General features: G+C 42.6%; 1 protein-coding gene across 1 annotated transcript in view; it reads left to right on the top strand.

Moving 5' to 3' along the window:
* The first annotated feature begins 10,106 nt into the window (after positions 1-10,106).
* Positions 10,107-18,741, top strand: part of NUP107 (nucleoporin 107) — a 48,622-nt gene continuing 39,987 nt past the window's right edge. The window contains 5 exon segments of the mRNA XM_038549967.1: positions 10,107-10,253; positions 12,134-12,225; positions 12,713-12,799; positions 13,616-13,731; positions 15,795-15,939. Coding sequence (XP_038405895.1) covers positions 10,246-10,253; positions 12,134-12,225; positions 12,713-12,799; positions 13,616-13,731; positions 15,795-15,939 — 448 coding nt within the window. The 5' untranslated portion in view covers positions 10,107-10,245.

Raw genomic sequence — 18,741 nt, forward strand, 5'->3', positions numbered from 1 at the left:
GCTGAGCCCCCCAAGCGACCCTAAACCAAAAGTTTAATTTGCTACCTGCTAATATCTGTTAAAATTGGAAAGGGGCGTGTTTGAGCCCCTATCCTTTCCCTGATGGCTGCACCACAGAAATGAAAGGATATTTGTATAAAACTATCTGCTGCCCCACACTATTGAAGAAAAAAAGGAGGGCGAATGGCCGTCAATAAAGAATAGTTGAATAGAGCGTGGTTCATGCATAGCATAGAACATTGACGTGGCGTTTCCAAATGAGTATAATGTTGAATGGTTGACTTAGAGCGATTTTTATGAAGTGAGGAAAGTGACCAGGGAAGGTCCTGAAAGCTACGTGCCAGGTGGTTAACGTGGTTACACAGGAGGGAAGGGGCGAGGAAGTTAGGGAGATCTCAGTAGGTGGGAGAAGAGAAGCAAAAACACATCACTGGGAGCCCGACGTGGGATTCGATCCCGGGACTCCAGGATCGTGCCCTGGGCCAAAGGCAGGCGCTAAACCGCTGAGCCACCCAGGGATCCCCAGCTCCTCATATTGTTATGCTGTCATTAAGTAAAAATAAGTCTTAAAAAATGTTAAGTCATCATCATAACTTCATACTTAAATCAGGAAAAAAAAAATCATCATTCAAAAAGTCAAAGGAGGGGCCCCTGGGTGCCTCAGGGGGTTAAACCTCTGCCTTCAGCTCAGGCTCAGGTCATGATCCGAGGTCCTGGAGTCGAGGCCCCCATCAGCTCCCTGCTCAGTGGGGAGCCTGCTTCTCCCTCTGCCCTGCCCTTCCCCCCTTGCTTGCGCTCTTTCTCTGAAATAAATAAAATATATATATATAAAAAAAGTCAAAGGAGTTTAACTTTCTTTGATTATCTAAAATTCAACCTTTTTTCATGGCTAACGCATCAGTTGATTTTGTGAAGGATAAAGAAGGGCTACTCCCCTAAGGTGGCAAGCAGTTTCCTAGGGATTAAACTCAATCATTTAAAAATTGCAAATAGGAAGCCAAGATGGATTTTTGTTTTTTTTGTTTTTTTTTAAGATAGATTTTGAAGTACAGATTTACCTAGTGCCCTTTTGCAGCACAGACTTGAGCTTCCAAACAAGTTTCAAGGTCAATGTTGAAGACTGCACAGCTTTTTCTTGCACGACGGTGCACTGCCAATACTTACTATTCGATCATTTCATGCTTTTAAATGCACTCCTATTTATCGAACCTGCATAGTTTACTCTTACATGTCAATATGTTTGCAGCTCAAAACACACTCCAAGTATTTTAAAAGTTAACTGCTGCTCTTGATTTAGGAACCAGCTATGCTATATGTTTTCAGTCATCAAGGCAACACCTTGAAAATCTTGTTAGAGAATAGATTCACAGCGGGATGCCTGGGTGGCTCCCATTCCAGCTCCTGTCATGATCTCGGGGTTGTGAGCTTGAGCCCCGGCCCTGGAGGTGGAGCCTCCGGCCTCCTTTCCCTCTGCCCCTCTCCTCTCTCTCTCTCCCTCCCTAAGGAAAAAAAAAAAAAAAAGATTCATAGTATTATGGATGCATGATGCATTCTCTTAAGGATACATTTTGAGAGCTTCTCTAAATTAGAAGATATTTACTTACAAACAAAAATAATGGTACCTATTTAGTAAACTGCCTATTCAAATTTTTAGCTATTGGTTATATTTCTTAAAGTCTATCATTTAGTCAGATATTAATGTGAGCTGCTTCCTCTGCAGTCTCCCCCCCACCCCCCCACCACCCACCCCCGGCCTTGCCCTCTTCCATCACAGCACATGCCCACCCCCCGCAGCATGGGAGGCGTCCTGGGACCTGCACGGGTCTGGACCACGACCTGCGGTAGGTCACCCGGACTGGAGGCTAAATGCCTTTATCCACGTCGTGAGCGCTACCGAAGCCCAGCAAAGAGGAGAGGACACCGACCACCCTGATGTGAGGTCGCATTTCCTGCCTTCAACACACCAAGCCAGGCAGGTGAGGGCCCAGTCCGAGCCAGCTAACACCGTATAAGACAAACAATTCAGGGATCCCTGGGGGGCTCAGCGGTTTAGCGCCTGCCTTTGGCCCAGGGCGTGATCCCGGAGAGCTTCTCCCTCCTCCTGTGTCTCTGCCTCTCCCTCTTTCTCTGTGTCTCTCATGAATAAATAAATAAAATCTTAAAAAAAAAAAAAGAAAAACAATTCAATGTGACTTTCCTGACCCAGTCGAATTTATGGGGTAAGGTTCCTGCTGGCTACCTTCTTTTCATAATAAAACTAAGCGAGTATAAATCGTGCAATTTAGAGGAAACAGAACAAAGCAGTACTCTCTCCGGGGCTCCAATACATCATCCTTCAGAAACGCAAATGTGTTTGATTTACAGGATTTCTATGCCAAGCAGAGAAGTGTGTGAAAACAGCCAAGCAAGATGCAGAAGCTGCCTTGTGGTTCAGTCGGAGAAGGTCCTGTATGGACGGGGATAACGATTTTAGCTTTTCAATTGCTCCAAAGATCGTTTCCACTATCGATGAAGCCTGAGACGTCTGTAAAGAGGAGTCACTGCAATTGATTTATTTGTCTGGCAAACTTTTTGTCAGCAAATTCACCACCACCTTGAAGATGCCACAGACTACTTGATGCTCCAGACACTAGAAGCACCAGCCGCAGTGAAACCTGTATTGAGCTACCCCTTAAGGCCGGGATTCTAAGAAGCAATAATGTATTTATGATTGTACATTCCAGATCTCCCAGACTTCGATGTTTATTTATTTTTTTTAAAGATTTTATTTATTTATTCATGAGAGATAGAGAGAGAGGCAGAGACACAGGCAGAGGGAGAAGCAGGCTCCATGCAGGGGGCTCGACGCAGGACTCGATCCCTGGACCCCGGGGTCACGACCTGGGCTGAAGGCAGGCTCTCAACCGCTGAGCCCCCCAGGCGTCCCGACTTCGATGTTTAAATCACAATTCAGCAATAAGACAGCAACTCAAAATCACAAAGTTTTAGATCCCATCCTTCTGTTTCCTCTTCAGATTGCGCACCCTTTAAAAGAATGAAGACTGCAACAGAAAAAAAGAATAATGAAAAATAAAGGAATGAAGAGAAGCCGTGACACATAAATTATTCAAGGTTCTTCCTGTTTTTAAGCTTCACAAGATTAAGATGATAAAGGAACTCTTTTGAAGTGGGAGGGCACTGCGACACATCTACACATGATAGAGTGTCAGTGAGAATAAATTTAATCGGGTTTATACAAACGTAGATACTCTTATTAGAATATTTTTTGAGGAACTGAGTGAATTGAGTATGGATTGGAAATGACCCTCCCGCTCATTCAAGAGAAGTGTGAGCACCTACTAAACGACAAAAGGTCGAGGTGAAAAACACAGATCTGCTCCCGCCTGCTTGGGGCTGAGCAAAAGCACCAGCACTTCCCTTGAGTATTTGCTACCTGTGGTGCGTGGTAATAGTAGGCCACGTTTCTTGAGCGGTTATTATATGCCCGAACTGTGCTAAGGGACTTCCAGGTGCACGCGGATTTACTCCATGCAATACATTTGTCCAAACTGTCCCGCAGAAGCCGAGGCATGATTCGGCCAAGGCCCCACCAAGTGAGCAGAGGAGCCGGGACTCAGCCCGAGGAGCTGTGTTCTGTGCCGCCTCTCGAATTGCCGTGGAAATACTGTTTACTTGCCAGTACAGACTGTTCAGGATAATACTCATTTTCTCAGTTTTACAGAAGAGGAAGCTGAATTCTAGAGAGGCAAAAGAACTTCTTGAATGTGACCTGGCCAAGATCCTATCCATTACACTGCTTCGCTGGGAAGACCAGGGTCAGCCAGGTGCTGGCTTCAAGCTTTGACCCTCCTTGACCTTGGAGTCAAGCATTTTTCTTTGACCCAAATAGCATCACCCCTTCCCCTTGCAAGAAAAAAAAAAAAAGTCGTTTCTGAAAAAACACAATGTGCTCAGTCAATAGCTTCCTGCTATTATCACCACAACCACATCCTTGTCTAGAATCCTATCAGTGTCTCGTTGAATCTTTCCATTAGCTTTTCTCCTATACATGAAGTCAGATAACACAGCCAAATCTTCAAGGGCACGCGGTTTACACGTCACATGCTTAAGTGTTTTTTTTCTCCCTGACTCATGAACTTCTTCTTCCTGAAATTTGACATTTTATTCTTCTTTTTGCTGCCTGATCTGAACCAACTTTGCATCTTGGAGCAGAGCTCTGTTTTGCTTCACATCATTGATGTTTTAACTATTTTGCAATATCACTGCTACGTACGCATCAAATATTTGTTAGAATTTCATTCTACCTACCAAAATCTGATACATTTTGAGCAAGGAGTTGAACTAAATAAAAATTATTTGGGGTTTATTTTGACACACGCACACACACATATATATGACTAATTGCCTTGCACAACAATGTGAATGTACTTAATGCCCTAACTAGACTTAAAAATGGCTAAAATAGTAAATATTAAATATATTTTTTTACTCTTTAAAAATATTTTATTTATTTATTCATGAGAGACAGAGAGAGAGGCAGAGAGACACAGGCAGAGGGAGAAGCAGGCTCCACTCGATCCCAGGACCCCAGGGTCATGCCCTGAGCCGAAGGCAGATGCTCAACCACTGAGTCACCCATCCAGGCGTCCCAACATAATTTTTAAATAAATAAATAAAGGAGCTGGTCGATGTGAAGAGGAAAAAAAGACTAAAACATTGCTAACCGGGCAGCCCGGGTAGCCCAGCAGTTTAGCGCTGCCTTCAGCCCAGGGCCTGATCCTGGGGTCCTGGGATTGAGTCCCACGTTGGGCTCCCTGCATGGAGCCTGCTTCTCCCTCTGCCTGTGTCTCTGCCTCTCTCTCTCTCTCTTTCTCTGTGTCTCATGAATAAATAAATAAAATCTAAAAAAAAATGTTTTAAAAAAATTGCTAACCAAGCACTAATATTAATATGCAATATGGAATAGTTTAACCTCATAATAAGTTTTGAGTAAGAGTATTTTAAGAAAATGATAGCCAGCTTTTCTTTGGTAACTACAGCAGTGATTTAAACTATTTATGTTATGTGTGTTATGATCAAATAACTATGTTTGAATAGGTAAGTTTCTGTGATTTTTAAAAAAGATTTTATTCATTTATTCATTTATTCATGAGAGATTTATTTATTCATTTTAAGATTTATTTATGTATGTATTCATTTATTTATTTATTCAAGATTTATTTATTATTCATTATAGGCAGAAGGAGAACCAGGCTCCCTGTGGGGAGCCCAATGCGGAACTCGATCCCAGGACCCGGGGATCACGCCCTGAGCTGAAGGCAGATGCTCAACCACTGAGCCATCCAGGTGCCCCTCATGATTTTTTATTTTTATTTATTTTTAACGATAATATTTATTTATTAATATTTAATAATATTTAATAATATTTATTAATATTTATTTATTCCCGGGTCTCCAGGATCACACCCCAGGCTGCAGGCGGCGCCAAACCGCTACACCACCGGGGCTGCCCCCTCATGATTTTTTAAATGCGGAAGTGTTCCTTTTCCCCCCAATGTACATCTTCCAGGTGTAAGCACAGTGCCCAGTACATAGTAGACATTTAATAAAACGTTATGCATGGATGAGTAAAGACCTCTTCAGGATCAGATCCACTGAGCTGCTTTATATGGAGAACAAAGGAGACTTTACAGTCATATTTATATTTTCCAGTATAAAGTGGTAATTCTTTTGATCTCTTCATCTAGACAGGGCAAAATGCTTCTACTCTTATTGCAGCATCACAGAAGGAAAAGGATTGGGACTGGTCCAGTTCAACCTATGTTACACATGCCTCTATCACTATGACTTGAGTTTGATGTTGCCAAACGAACTGATAATTATTATCAGGGTAGGGAGAAGATCATTTTTGCCATACATAATATAATGCCTAGTACTGTTCTAAGGCTTTACACATATTAACTCTTTGAATATTTATAACAATTTACGATCTAGTACTGTTATTACACCCAAAAGGAGAAACTGAGGCATGCACTTGCACTAAAGGTCATTTCACTAGTAAGTGGTGGAGCTGGTATGTGACCTCAGGTAATAGTCACATCTATTGGATTTATAGTAAGAAAACTACTAACCAGCTACTTACAATTTACCAAAAGAGAAATTTAGTTGAGAAGGGGGAGACTGAAAAGACGGCAGCCAGAGAGAAGTGCCGGGTGAAAGAATGCTTTCTTTTGAGGGAGGAAAGAGGTCAGGGAGATTTTGAAACAGGGACAAACTGACCTCACGTGCCGTGTGATGTGACATGAGAAACACTCAACAACACCCATGTAGTTAGTTATTCCTGCATCCTGTCCTTCCAAATGTGTTTTAAAATGATTATCCTGAGAAAACAGTGGGGACAAATCCAAATTGAGGAATATTTTGCAAAAATTGGCCTGAGAGTCTGGAGGACTATTCTAGATGAAAGTAGAACCAAGAGCCAGGACCACTAAATGCATAATCTTCTACTGGATCCTGAATGGAAGGAGGGCTGTTATTTTTTTTTTTTAACTCACTTTTTTTCTTTAAGATTTTATTTATTTATTCATGAGAGACACACAGAGAGAGGCAGAGACACAGGCCAAGGGAGAACCAGGCTCCCTGCTGGGGAGCCCGATGTGGGACTGGATCCCGGGACCGGGTGTCCCAGGAGGGCTGTTATAAAAGGCATTATTGAGACAATTGGGGAAATTGAGTATGTTAATCATCGTATTCTGACAATGCTACATGTTCTGAGTGTTTATTGTATTAGGTCGAAGAATGTCTCCTCCTTGATTTAGGAGGTGTGTTCTGAAGTATTTAGGGGTGAAGTGTCAAGATGTCTACAACTAACTTGGAAATGGTTCATTCAAAAGACGGAAAAAAGGGCAAGCAATTGTGGGGAAACTTGTGGGGAATTAGTAATGGGTGATTGCAGCTAAAGAATATATTGACACCTTGGGGCGTCTGGGTGGCTCGGTCAGTTAATCATCCGACTCTTGGTTTCTGCTCAGGTCATGATCTCGGGGTCCTCCAGCCAGGAGTGGGGCTCTGTGCTCAGCCCAGAGTCTGCTTGAGCTTCTCTGCCTCTTCCTCTCCCTCTGCCCCTCCACCAACTTGTGCTCTCTCTTTCTCTCTGTCAAACAAATAAATACAATCTTTAAAAAAAAATTGATGTGGGAAACAAAGAAGAAAAATTATTAACTTCCCTTACTGTCTACAGCCCATTGACAAGTCCTTGAAACAGGCAGAGGAACCTTCTAGGGACGCAGCTGCCTTGATGTCAGCACTTTGCTCAGGGCAAAAGGCAATGTTAGCCTGACCCCCAGGAAGCTGTAAGTCTAGTTTAACATATAAAAATTCCTTTGGAAACTCCTTTATCTCTACCCATCCCCTCACCCCGCCTGGAGATACATGTTAGGAATCATCTCCAAGCACATGGTCCATGGATAGACCTCTGAAGGGTCTCAATACTAAGGGTTTACTAAAGAATAATAAAGGATCTTTCCTAACAATAGCTACCCCCCTCAGGGGCCTACAAACCTTGTTTCCAAAATACCTAGGAGGCTTGTGCTACCCACAACCCCCTTCTAACTTGAAAAGGTCTAATCAGTCACTCCTCACAACCCCAGTGCAACTCTTTCTGCCCCTGGAGTCTGTCCTTGTGCTTTAATAAAACCACCTTTTTGCACCAAAAACATCTCAAGAATTCTTTCTTGGTTGTCAGCTTTGAACCCTAATATTCTTGCTACATCATATCGACACCTATTGTACTGTTTCTCAGCTTTAATGTAGATGTGAAAGTTTTTGAAATAGAAAGTTGGGGTGGGGATAAACAAGTCATGGTTTTCTTCCTCAGCTGTTGGGACTAAGGGGGAGGAAGGGGTGCTCCACACCAGACAGTTTGGGCCTCAGTGCTCTTGGGATAGCTGTTTCCTGGCCTTTGACTCCTGTGCCGCTGTTCCCAAGCCTTTCCTCCAGCGTCTTAACAGTTCTGGGAGTTCTCGATAGGCTTCTAGTAAATTCCTTTTTGCTTAAGTTAATGATAGTGGATTTCTATCATTGAAATCAGGAATTCTAAAAAAAGCTAGAAATCAGGAATTCTAAAAAAAGCAACATGCACCACACGAGGAGTTTGTTCCAAATAGTTTTAAAGTAGGCAATCTAATGAATATGTTTTCAGATACTTTGAGGGTAGTAATGACCTTCATGCCTACTAATGAAATGCGTCAAAAGTGAAGCCCCTTGCACTCTTCAACGAGCATTTTCTTTTTGCATGTGAGCTGAACATTGGGCTGATCCTTTGCTCCACACTGCTCTTCCTTTTTCTTGTGTGCCTTAGGGTCAATGTCTTCAAATACATTATATAAATAAAACACATTGGAATTCAGTTGTCAGGGGACACAACCAACTGGCTCACACTGAATAAATTTGCTCCAGCACTACAAAATCATTAGGACCAGCTTTCACTTTCTCTAAGAGAACAAGTGCACGTTTGCACAGGAATTTTAGGAGACTGGAAGGACGAGAGAGCACAAGGGTGGGACCCTTCAGGTAGGTTATTGAAAGAGGAGACTTTCTTTTTAAATTTAAATTTTAGTAGCGAACATACAGTGCAATAATGGTTTCTGGCTTCGAATTCAGTGATTCCTCACTTACCTATGGCACCCAGCGCTCATCACAAGGGCCCTCTTGAATACCCATCACCCATCTAACCCACCCCCCACCTACCTCCTTCCTTCAACTCTTAGTTTGTTCTCTATGGGTAACAATCTCTTAAGGTTTGTTTCCTAAAGAGGAAGCTTTTGAAGACTGCTGTGTGAGTGTACGTTTCCTATCTTGTTTATCTTTGTGATGATTCTCTGATAAACGTGTTACCTCCATTCTGCAGATGGAGGGCAATATGCGCAGCAGGAGGGTTCAAGCCCAGATGCAGCCCCAAATCACTTTGCCCCCCAAATGCTAAGTGGTCTTAGTGGGATCCAGTACGAAGAGGCCTTCCAGTCCATTACCTAGGATTGCAGCCCCTATAACCTGGTAGGGCGGGATTGCAGCCCCTATAACCTGGTAGGGCAGGATTGCAGCCCCTATAACCTGGCAGGGCGGGATTGCAGCCCCTATAACCGTGCAGGGCGGGATTGCAGCCCCTATAACCTGGTAGGGCGGGATTGTAGCCCCTGTAACAGGGCAGGGCAGGATTGCAGCCCCTATAACCTGGCAGGGCGGGACTGCAGCCCCTATAACCTGGTAGGGCGGGATTGTAGCCCCTGTAACAGGGCAGGGCGGGACTGCAGCCCCTATAACCTGGTAGGGCGGGACTGCAGCCCCTATAACCTGGCAGGGCGGGATTGAGCCCCTATAACCGGGCAGGGCGGGACTGCAGCCCCTATAACCTGGTAGGGCAGGATTGCAGCCCTTATAACCTGGCAGGGCGGGACTGCAGCCCCTATAACCTGGCAGGGCGGGACTGCAGCCCCTATAACCTGGTAGGGCGGGATTGCAGCCCCTGTAACAGGGCAGGGCGGGATTGCAGCCCCTATAACCTGGTAGGGCAGGATTGCAGCCCTTATAACCTGGCAGGGCGGGACTGCAGCCCCTATAACCTGGCAGGGCGGTACTGCACCCCCTATAACCTGGTAGGGCAGGATTGCAGCCCTTATAACCTGGCAGGGCGGGACTGCAGCCCCTATAACCTGGCAGGGCGGGATTGTAGCCCCTGTAACAGGGCAGGGCGGGACTGCAGCCCCTATAACCGGGCAGGGCGGGATTGCAGCCCCTATAACCTGGTAGGGCAGGATTGCAGCCCCTATAACCTGGCAGGGCGGGATTGCAGCCCCTATAACCGGGCAGGGCGGGATTGCAGCCCCTGTAACCGGGCGTCGTCTCCCTTTAAGACAACCTGGGCCCCGCCCACAAGCACCCGTCAGTCAAAGTGGTCGCCCCGCCTCCCGGCTCCGCGACCGAGGCCCCGCCTCCTTCCCGGCCCACTCCCCCCTTCGACGCTCCCGGGCGTCGCCCTCCACTGGCACCTGCGCAGACCGGACCTGCGGCAGCAGGCGGAAGTCGTCGCGCGTGCGCTCGCTGGGACGGCGCGTTCTCCCCTCCTCCCCGGGTAGTGGGATGTGCTTCCGGGTCGGAGGGTGTGCTTCCGGCGAGCGGGAAGGCTGAAAACGGGGTGATTCGGCCGGCGTCGAGCGTGCGAGGGTCTCGCGGGAGGAGGCTGTTGCCATGGACAGGTCTGTAGTGTGGTGCTGGCTGGGCGCGGACACGCGTGCCGCCTGCTCGTCGGCGGGACGAGCTCGGGGAAACCCGGCTCGCGAGGGGGCCGCGGGGGGCCGGCCTGGGGACTGACGGCGGAGCCCCGCGCGCTCCCGCGGCCGCCGTGCCCCCCCTTCCCCGGGGTGGGCGCGAGGGCAGGTGGCCGGCCCGGGATTCGAGGTGCAGGTGGGCCGCCAGCCGCCAGCGACGGGACGGGGACCTCAGCCCACGCTTGCTGGTGACAAGTGCCAGCCCCAGACGGCTCGTGAACGGAGGCCGTTCTGCAACTCGGGCTTTGGGCCGGCCACCTGCGGCACGGGCGGGTCCGTCGGCGTCCCTGGCCGGGGTGGGGGCGGGGTGATGTGCTTTGGCCGTTCTGGGCGAAGAGACACTGAGGGTGCGGTGAGCTAATGGGCCTCGTCTGCGGGGGGTGGGGGAGCAGCACGAAGACGTCCCCGAAGAGGGGACATACCCGTTGGTCTGGGTGACAGTCGCCAACACCGAGGGTCATCCACGCTTTGAACATATTCCCAGCCAGGTTAGTTTTCCTGCGCTCCGTTGAGAGCAGGCGCTGTGGCCTCTTTTTCATAGGTGACCCTGAGGCTAGCAGAGGTCGGAAGCCGCGCCGCGGTCAGGAAGCAAATGAATAGAAGAAGCAAGTGTCCAGCCTGGATCTTTGTGTCTTCAGACTGGGGGGCGAGGCGGGGGAGGGGTGGGGAGGGGGTGGGGTGACATGAATGTTCCCCAGAGCCGTCCAGGGGGCAAGCCTAGGCCTCTGTGGAGGACAGAGCGTGTCCAGGGAGCAGGGATGTCAAAAGGAATGCGTCGTGTAGCTGAATGGTCCCCAGGCAATAGGGGAATGTGTCGGGATGTTTATTACCCAATATAAAGCTGAACTAGTAAGTTGGAGCTAGGAGGTAAAAAACAAACAAACAAACAAACAGGAAATTTGGATTTGGTTTGGGAAGCCGGAGAGATTCTGTAGGCTTCAGAGCTGTAGCTGAAGGTTTGTTTGTTTGTTTTAAGATTTTATTTATTTATTAGAGGGGTGGGGGTGGGGCAGAGACCCAGGCAGAGGGAGAAGCAGGTTCCGTGCAGGGAGCCCGATGCGGGACTCGATCCCAGGTCTCCAGGATCACGCCCTGGGCTGCAGGCGGCGCTAAACCGTTGGGCCACCCGGGCTGCCCTGTGGCTGAAGGTTGTAAGTGGAGGAAAAGCGTCTTCGATTCTCGTCTGGAAATCCAGGTCTTTTAATTCACACAGTAAACGTTCTAGACCGTGGGCTGAGAAGGGTGGGAGATGCGGGGCTCTGTGAGGCAATAGTACCGACACAGGAGAGGCCGTTAGTATGCTTCGGGGAGAAATAACTGGAAAGGATCGTTTCTCTCCTATTTTCTGGAATTCTTTTGTGCTTAGCCTTCCGTCTCACCCGTCCAAACAACAGATTTTTTTTTTCGCAGTACCCATGGTTGGAAATATTTTGCGACCTACAGAAGATCCTCTTAAGGGGTGATTCCTGCAGTTTTCGGGAACTCCTCAATTCGACAGAGGGTCCAGCTTTCCTGAAGCAGTTATGCAAAACTGCTATTATATAGGTTCTAAGTGTTAGAAATCATTCCATTGGCAAAAATAACAGCGAGTACTAGCAACTCAGATGTCTATGCAGGAAGATTTGAGAGGGTTTGAGGGATAAGCAAGATTTGGAAACAGAGCACTATCGACCAGAAGACCAAAGGCTTGACTCCGAGGATGGTGTGTACCTTCACTGACCCAGGGTCCTTTGCTCCAATCACGATAAAGTTCTTTGCAAATGCTATGTTCTCATTTCACCCACATGAACTTAATTATGCCATTTTAGGAGTGGCTTTGGAGAGATGTCATCCCCTGTGATCCGGGAGGCAGAGGTGACTCGGACCGCACGGAAACAGAGTGCTCAAAAGAGAGTTTTAAGTATCCTTTGCATTTTAAGCATCATTGCACAAATTGCAACATGCTTGGAATCGGGATTATGGAATTTTCTTTTTATGAAAGATATTAAACACTTGCTATTATAATAAAATGCTGTGGAAATTAGTTTTTTAAGTCGCCAGATAAAGTTATTTGGTAACTATAATGCTGATACTCACAGATTAGGATTTGTGTTACTCTGAAAACAACTATGTTCCGTTTTACTGCTATCATATTGTCATTGGCTTCTGCTGAGATTAGATATCCTCTTTTTTATTTGAAATGTAAGGACCCTTAGTTCCATGTGTAGTAATCTAAATGTGAGAAATTAAATGGTAGAGTTATTTACTCTTTGCATAGAAAAAATGGTAGCCATAAAAATCTTGTTCTTGAAAAATGTATTCAGATATTTTATATAGTGTAAATATGGTTAATTCTAATTTTAATGGTATCTTTTGTATGTGGAAAACTTTTCTTAACACTTTTATAGTTCGGCCATCCCAAGATGAAATTTTTGCTAATACTACACCAAGAAACCAGGTTATCCCTCGGACCCCCAGTTCATCTCGACCACCTTGTAAGATTTTTTTTTGCTTTTAAAGCATTTAATAATAGTAATAGTAGCTGTAGGTTAAAACTTAAAATACACATGATAAATATAATCTTTGGTTACAATATCCATAATTAAGGACAAATTATAATGATTGCAGTTACTATTTGTTGAACTCTTACCATGTAGAAGGCACTGTACTTTACATAAATACACAATGACTATAATCTCTTATTTTATTATTATATTATCTCTAATTTTGCCAAAATTGAAAGTGAGACTAGGAGAAACTATTCAGTGAAGATAGGATAGCATGGCTGAGCAAATCGGGAAGTAATGGAACAAAATTCAAGCAATGATTTGTATACTTCAAAGCCTGTACACTAAATGGTCTCTTCATTATGCTTTATAAAATTGGAATATGAGGAATCCATGGACTCATTTATGTCTTTTTTTGTTGTTTGTTTTTGCTGGTTGGTTGTGTTTTAATGAAAGAATCTCTATTTGTAGTAAAAATTTTTCCTGATGGGCTCAGTATTACCCAAAGTTCAAATTTAGAAAAATAAGTTAAATCTTCATATCATGGAAATGTTAATGTTTAAACTATTTACTTGGTTAAAATCTACATAATTGAAAACAAAGTTCCTGGGGCACCTGCCTAGCTCAGTAGAGCATGTGACTCTCGATCTTGGGGTTGTACATTTGAGCCCCATGTTGGGTATAGAGATTACTTAAATACATTTTAAAAATTAAAAAAACTAAAGTTTTTTATTGTTTGTTTGATTGTTTTCATGATCACTTTTCATGTGCTTCAGATTCTTTCTACTAACCTCTTGTTTGTAGTTACTCCACCCAGCCGAAGCTTACTAAGGCATCCAGATGTTTCCTGCATTCTGGGAACAGGAGGGAGGTCTCCCCGGCTTACACAGTCTTCAGGGTTCTTGGGAAATCTGTCTATGGTATGTAGGAAAACAGGGCTGAAAATGTCCCCCTTCTTATAAAAGGATGCTATTTAGCTTAAAAGCCTGTAGTGAGATTTGAAGTCACAGTCATCAGAAGATTAACTAGGTTATGGAGATTGAAATAATTTTTTGGTTAGGCTTTCAGAAAATTGAAACCGTTAAGCATCTCATGTCACAGATGGAAGCTGTGACACCAAAAACATTTAGATGCAAATAGAATGTGTTGATCTGACGATCTGCTGATCCAAAGAAATAAATGTTTAGTTATAAAAGCTGAAGAGAGACGATGCATTAAAGGATAGAAAAGAGAAAATGTTGGGAAAAGTACATGAGACACTCCAGAAAGCACTGTTGTACAGTTTTAAAATAGAAGAAACGTCATATAAACTGATACAGAATGACTTGACATAGGTGTTGAAGATATCCTCTAGAAAAAGAAAGGATTGTATCCAACTGCGATGGAAACAGAGTTCTGTTGGAGTAGTAGGGTATGATGGCTAATTTAGTGCTAAAAACAAGTTAAAAACAGTCTTGTATTTGGCTCTGCGCTTATTAAAAAGGCACAGAGACTTTTACACAAACTTGAAATTATCTAGATTATGTGTTTTCTGAAGAATGGTTTTGCATGTTAAACCTCTCCTTGTCTTAGGTTAAATTGATCTTTAAAATACTTAACTGTTTTATGGATTTTTAGTGTTAGACCTAGCCATTGAGCAGTTTTGCTCTGCTTATGAATCTGGCTTATTTGGTCATTGTTTACCCTATTCTGCTTGAAAACATAAGTGAATTTGACTACATGTGGGTTTAAACAAAAGAAGATGGCTTCTTATGTACTGTTTAGGATTGTAGTATTAATAATAAAATTCTTACTGTCTCAGAGCCCAGGACAGAGTAAATGTGTATTGATTATTATAAAATGTTTGGATTTAGATATACATTTTTATTGTTTGTATCTGGATTTTATTTTAATTAATTAATCTTAAAAAAGATTTTATTCGTTTATTCATGAGAGACACAGACAGAGAGGCAGAGACACAGGCAGAGGGAGAAGCAAGCTCCCTGTGGGGAGCCCGATTTGGGACTCCATCCTGGTACTCCAGGATCACGCCCTGAGCCAAAGGCAGACAACCGTTGAGCCACCCAGACGTCCCTGTACCTGGATTTTAAATAAAGGCAGATTTTTTTTTTTATCAAATGTTAAAAATTTTAAACCTTTAGATAGCTTTCTGTGGCTTAAAAAGATGGAGTTTAAATAAAGGTGAATTTTAAAAACGGGCATTTTTAGACGTTTCAGACATGTCCAAAAATAATAAAATAAGCCTCCATGTGCCCATCACCCAGTTATCAATATAATATACGACTGATCTTGTTTCATCCTCACCCACAAGCATTTTCCCTACGTTACTTAACAACTCCCAAGTTTCAGACCATTTTACCCATAGATACTTCCATATGTATCTCTGAGACATAAGGACACGTTTAACACAGTGATGTTAACACATCTAATACTGCATATACACACACAGTAATTCCTTTATTCAGATATCCATTTTGTTATATTTTTTCATTGTGTATATTTCATTAAGTTCACATTTCCTCAGTTATATCAATTTTTAAGTTGGTTTGTTTAAATCAGGCTTCAAATAAGCACATTGCATATGCTTGATATGTCTTGTCTTTTAATCTGTTGGTTCCTCTGTCATCACTTTTGTTACCATTTATGTGTTGAAAAAACTGGGTCATTTGTCCCACACAATTTCCTAATAGTGAAAAACTGATGTGAATGTAGAGCAATAGGACAGCCTTATTTTACTTGTTAATGTCAGCTTAAATATTACAAACTAAAATGTTTATTGTCTTTAAAAAAATATAGAGTAGTACAAAGAAGAAAACAGTCATAGAAGCTGTGATTTCCTTAACAAAATAGCCCCTGTGGCTATCCCTCAAATAGGAAAAATACATACGTAGGTTTAAAAATATATAACAATATTAAAGTCTATCCATTCAATAGCAGTAGTTCATTACTTCTCTGTATCTTCTTTTTCTTCTTCTTTTTTAAGGTAACTAATCTGGATGACAGTCATTGGGCCACTGCATTCACATCACAGCGAACAGGAACCCTCACAAACACAGAGTCCCACAGTGTAACAGAGGACGTAACCCTCAGTGCTGTTATGTTACGTGAGGATGATCCTGGTGAAGCTGGTAAAATGGCTTTGACCTTTTTAATGAAGTAGCCTGTTCCTTTACTAAGATCAAGGAAATGATCTCTTACTTGTGAATGTCAGTATAAAATATTTTTCGTTAAATTGATTGGTTATGGTAATGTAGTAGGTCTGGAAGGTTGAGAACCTCACCTGAGTTCTCAGTTGGAGCATCTTGCTTCAGTGTAAATACCTTGTCAGATTAATAGACAAGTCTCATATCTTTACTGTTTTCACATTTGTTCTTTTGAAGAACAATGTCTTTACTTTAGGTTTAGTTTTTATCTGATATAGTTGACATGTTTTGATGTGGATTAGCACTAGCATGCCGTTTTGTTTTGGTTTGTTTTTCTTGTTCAAATAGTATTGTGACCTTCCTAGCTTTAGGTTGGTTATTACCATTCCCTGTTGGAAAAAAAAAGTTTACTTTTCATGTGTCTGTGTTTACTCATTATTACGTAGGTCCTTCACCTTACCATCATCATAAGCTAACATATAATAGTGAGAGTCCAAGTGCTTACCTCTGCATGAATACTGTCTTTGGTAAAGGTCATTAAAGAGTTACAATAACTATTCCCATTTTGAGGGAGAGGAAACTGTTGCTCATAGTGGTTAATCTGCTCAAGCTCACCTGGGAGGAAATGATGGCACCAGGATTTGAAACTAAGCAGTTTGATTTCACAGCCCTACTGTACTTTAGTAGAGTGTATGTATTTTCCCTGAGTAGAACATGTCATCTTAGTATCTCCTGTGACTTTGTCAGCTACTTTGTTATGTGTTTAAAACGCAATTCAGATATTTTAAATTTTAAAATTTGACTCACATTTTTTTTATAATTGTTGATTAGATTAATACCTAGCACATATTTGGGCTCTTAAAAGACTTGTAGGTAACAAGAGAAAAAATAGGTACATTGAATTAATCAAAATCTAAAATTTCTATGCATCAAAAGATACAATCAGAAGGCAGCCCACAGAATGGGAGAATATATTTGCAAATCTTATATCTGGTAAGAGGTTAGTATCTATTACATAGAAAGAACTATAGCTTAACAACAACAAAAAATTAACGCAACTTAAAAATGGGCAAAGGACTTAGACATTTCTCCAAAGAAGATAGAAAAATGATCAGTTAAGCATATTTTCAGAAGCTCAACATTACTAATCATTAGGGAAATGCAGATCAAAACTAAATGAGACACCACCTCACACTCATTAGGACGGATACTAACAAAACAAAACAAAACAAAAAAACGAAAATAACAGGTGTTAGCAAGGATGTGGAGAAATTGGAGACTTTGTACATTATTGATGGGAGTGTAAAATTGTGCAGTGCTATGGGAAACAGATGGCAATTCCTCAGAAAATTAATAGAATTACCATGTGATCAGCAATTCTACTTTCAGGGTATATGCCCTCAAAAAACAAATCAGCATTACAAATCCTGTATACCTTTGTTTGTAGCCCTATTATTCATAATAGCCATAAAGTAGAAGCAACCCAAATGTCTGTTGATGGATGAATGGATTAATAAATGTGTTACATACATAACAGTGGGATATTATTCAACCTTAAAAAGTAAGGAAATTCAGACACATACTACAACATGGATGAAACTTGAGGACATTTTGTTAAATGAAATAAGCCAGTGACAAAAGAATAAATACTGTATGGTTTCACTAATACAAAGTACCTACAGTAATTAGACTCCTGGAAAGTAGAATGATGGTTGCAAGGGACCAGGGGAAAGAGGAGTGGAGTTACTGTTTAACTCTGTACCTACAGAGTTTTAGTTTTTTTTAGTTGAGATACAATTGACATATAATGTGTAAGTTTAAGGTGTATACTATTGAATTGATGTATTTACATATTGCGGTGTGTTTATTAGTGTTAGCTAACACTTCCATCACTCCATCATACCTTTACATCACAGATTTACCGGTTTTTTTTTTTTTTTTTTGTGGTGAGAACATCTAAGATCTAATCTGTGAAAATATATATACAAATGTGTTATGCATTAGATTTCCAGAACTTACTCATCCTCTAATTGCAAGTTTGTACCCTTTGACCAACATCTCCAATTTTCTCACCTCTTTGCCATGGTAACCACTGTTCTGCTACTCTCTGTTTCTATGACTTTGGGTTTTTAGGATTCCATGTATAAAGTGGTATACAGTATTCGTCTTTCTCTGTCAGATATATCTCATTTAGCAGTAATGTTCTCAGAATCTATCCTTGTTGCAAGTGGCAGGATTTCCTTTCTCATGGCTGAATGATATTCCAGTATATGTATATGCCACTTCTTTACCCATTCATCTTGTGATGGATGCTTGGGTTGTTTCTGTCTTGGTGTTTATGAACAAATGATACTGCAGTGAACGTGGGAGTGCAGATATCCTTTCAATTCCTGTTTTCATTTCCTTTGGATATAAATGTAGAAGTGAGGTTATGATTTCGTATGGTAGTTCTTTTTAAAATTTTTTGAGGAACCTCTATACTGTTTTCTGTAGTAAGCTGAACCAGTTTACGTTCTTACCAATGTGTGCAAAAATTCCCATTTCTCTTCCTCACAGCACTTGTTATTTCTTATCTTAATGATGATAACTTTCCTGACCGGTATGAGGTGATCATTTCATTGTGGTTTTGATTTATATTTTTCTTTTTTTTTTTTTTTTTAAGATTTTATTTATTTATTCATGATAGTCACAGAGAGAGAGAGAGAGGCAGAGACATAGGCAGAGGGAGAAGCAGACTCCATGCAGGGAGCCCGATGTGGGACTCGATCCCGGGTCTCCAGGATCGCG

The sequence above is a fragment of the Canis lupus genome, chromosome 10 (assembly GCF_011100685.1).
Source record: "Canis lupus familiaris isolate Mischka breed German Shepherd chromosome 10, alternate assembly UU_Cfam_GSD_1.0, whole genome shotgun sequence".
NCBI classification, from domain to species: Eukaryota; Metazoa; Chordata; class Mammalia; order Carnivora; family Canidae; genus Canis; species Canis lupus.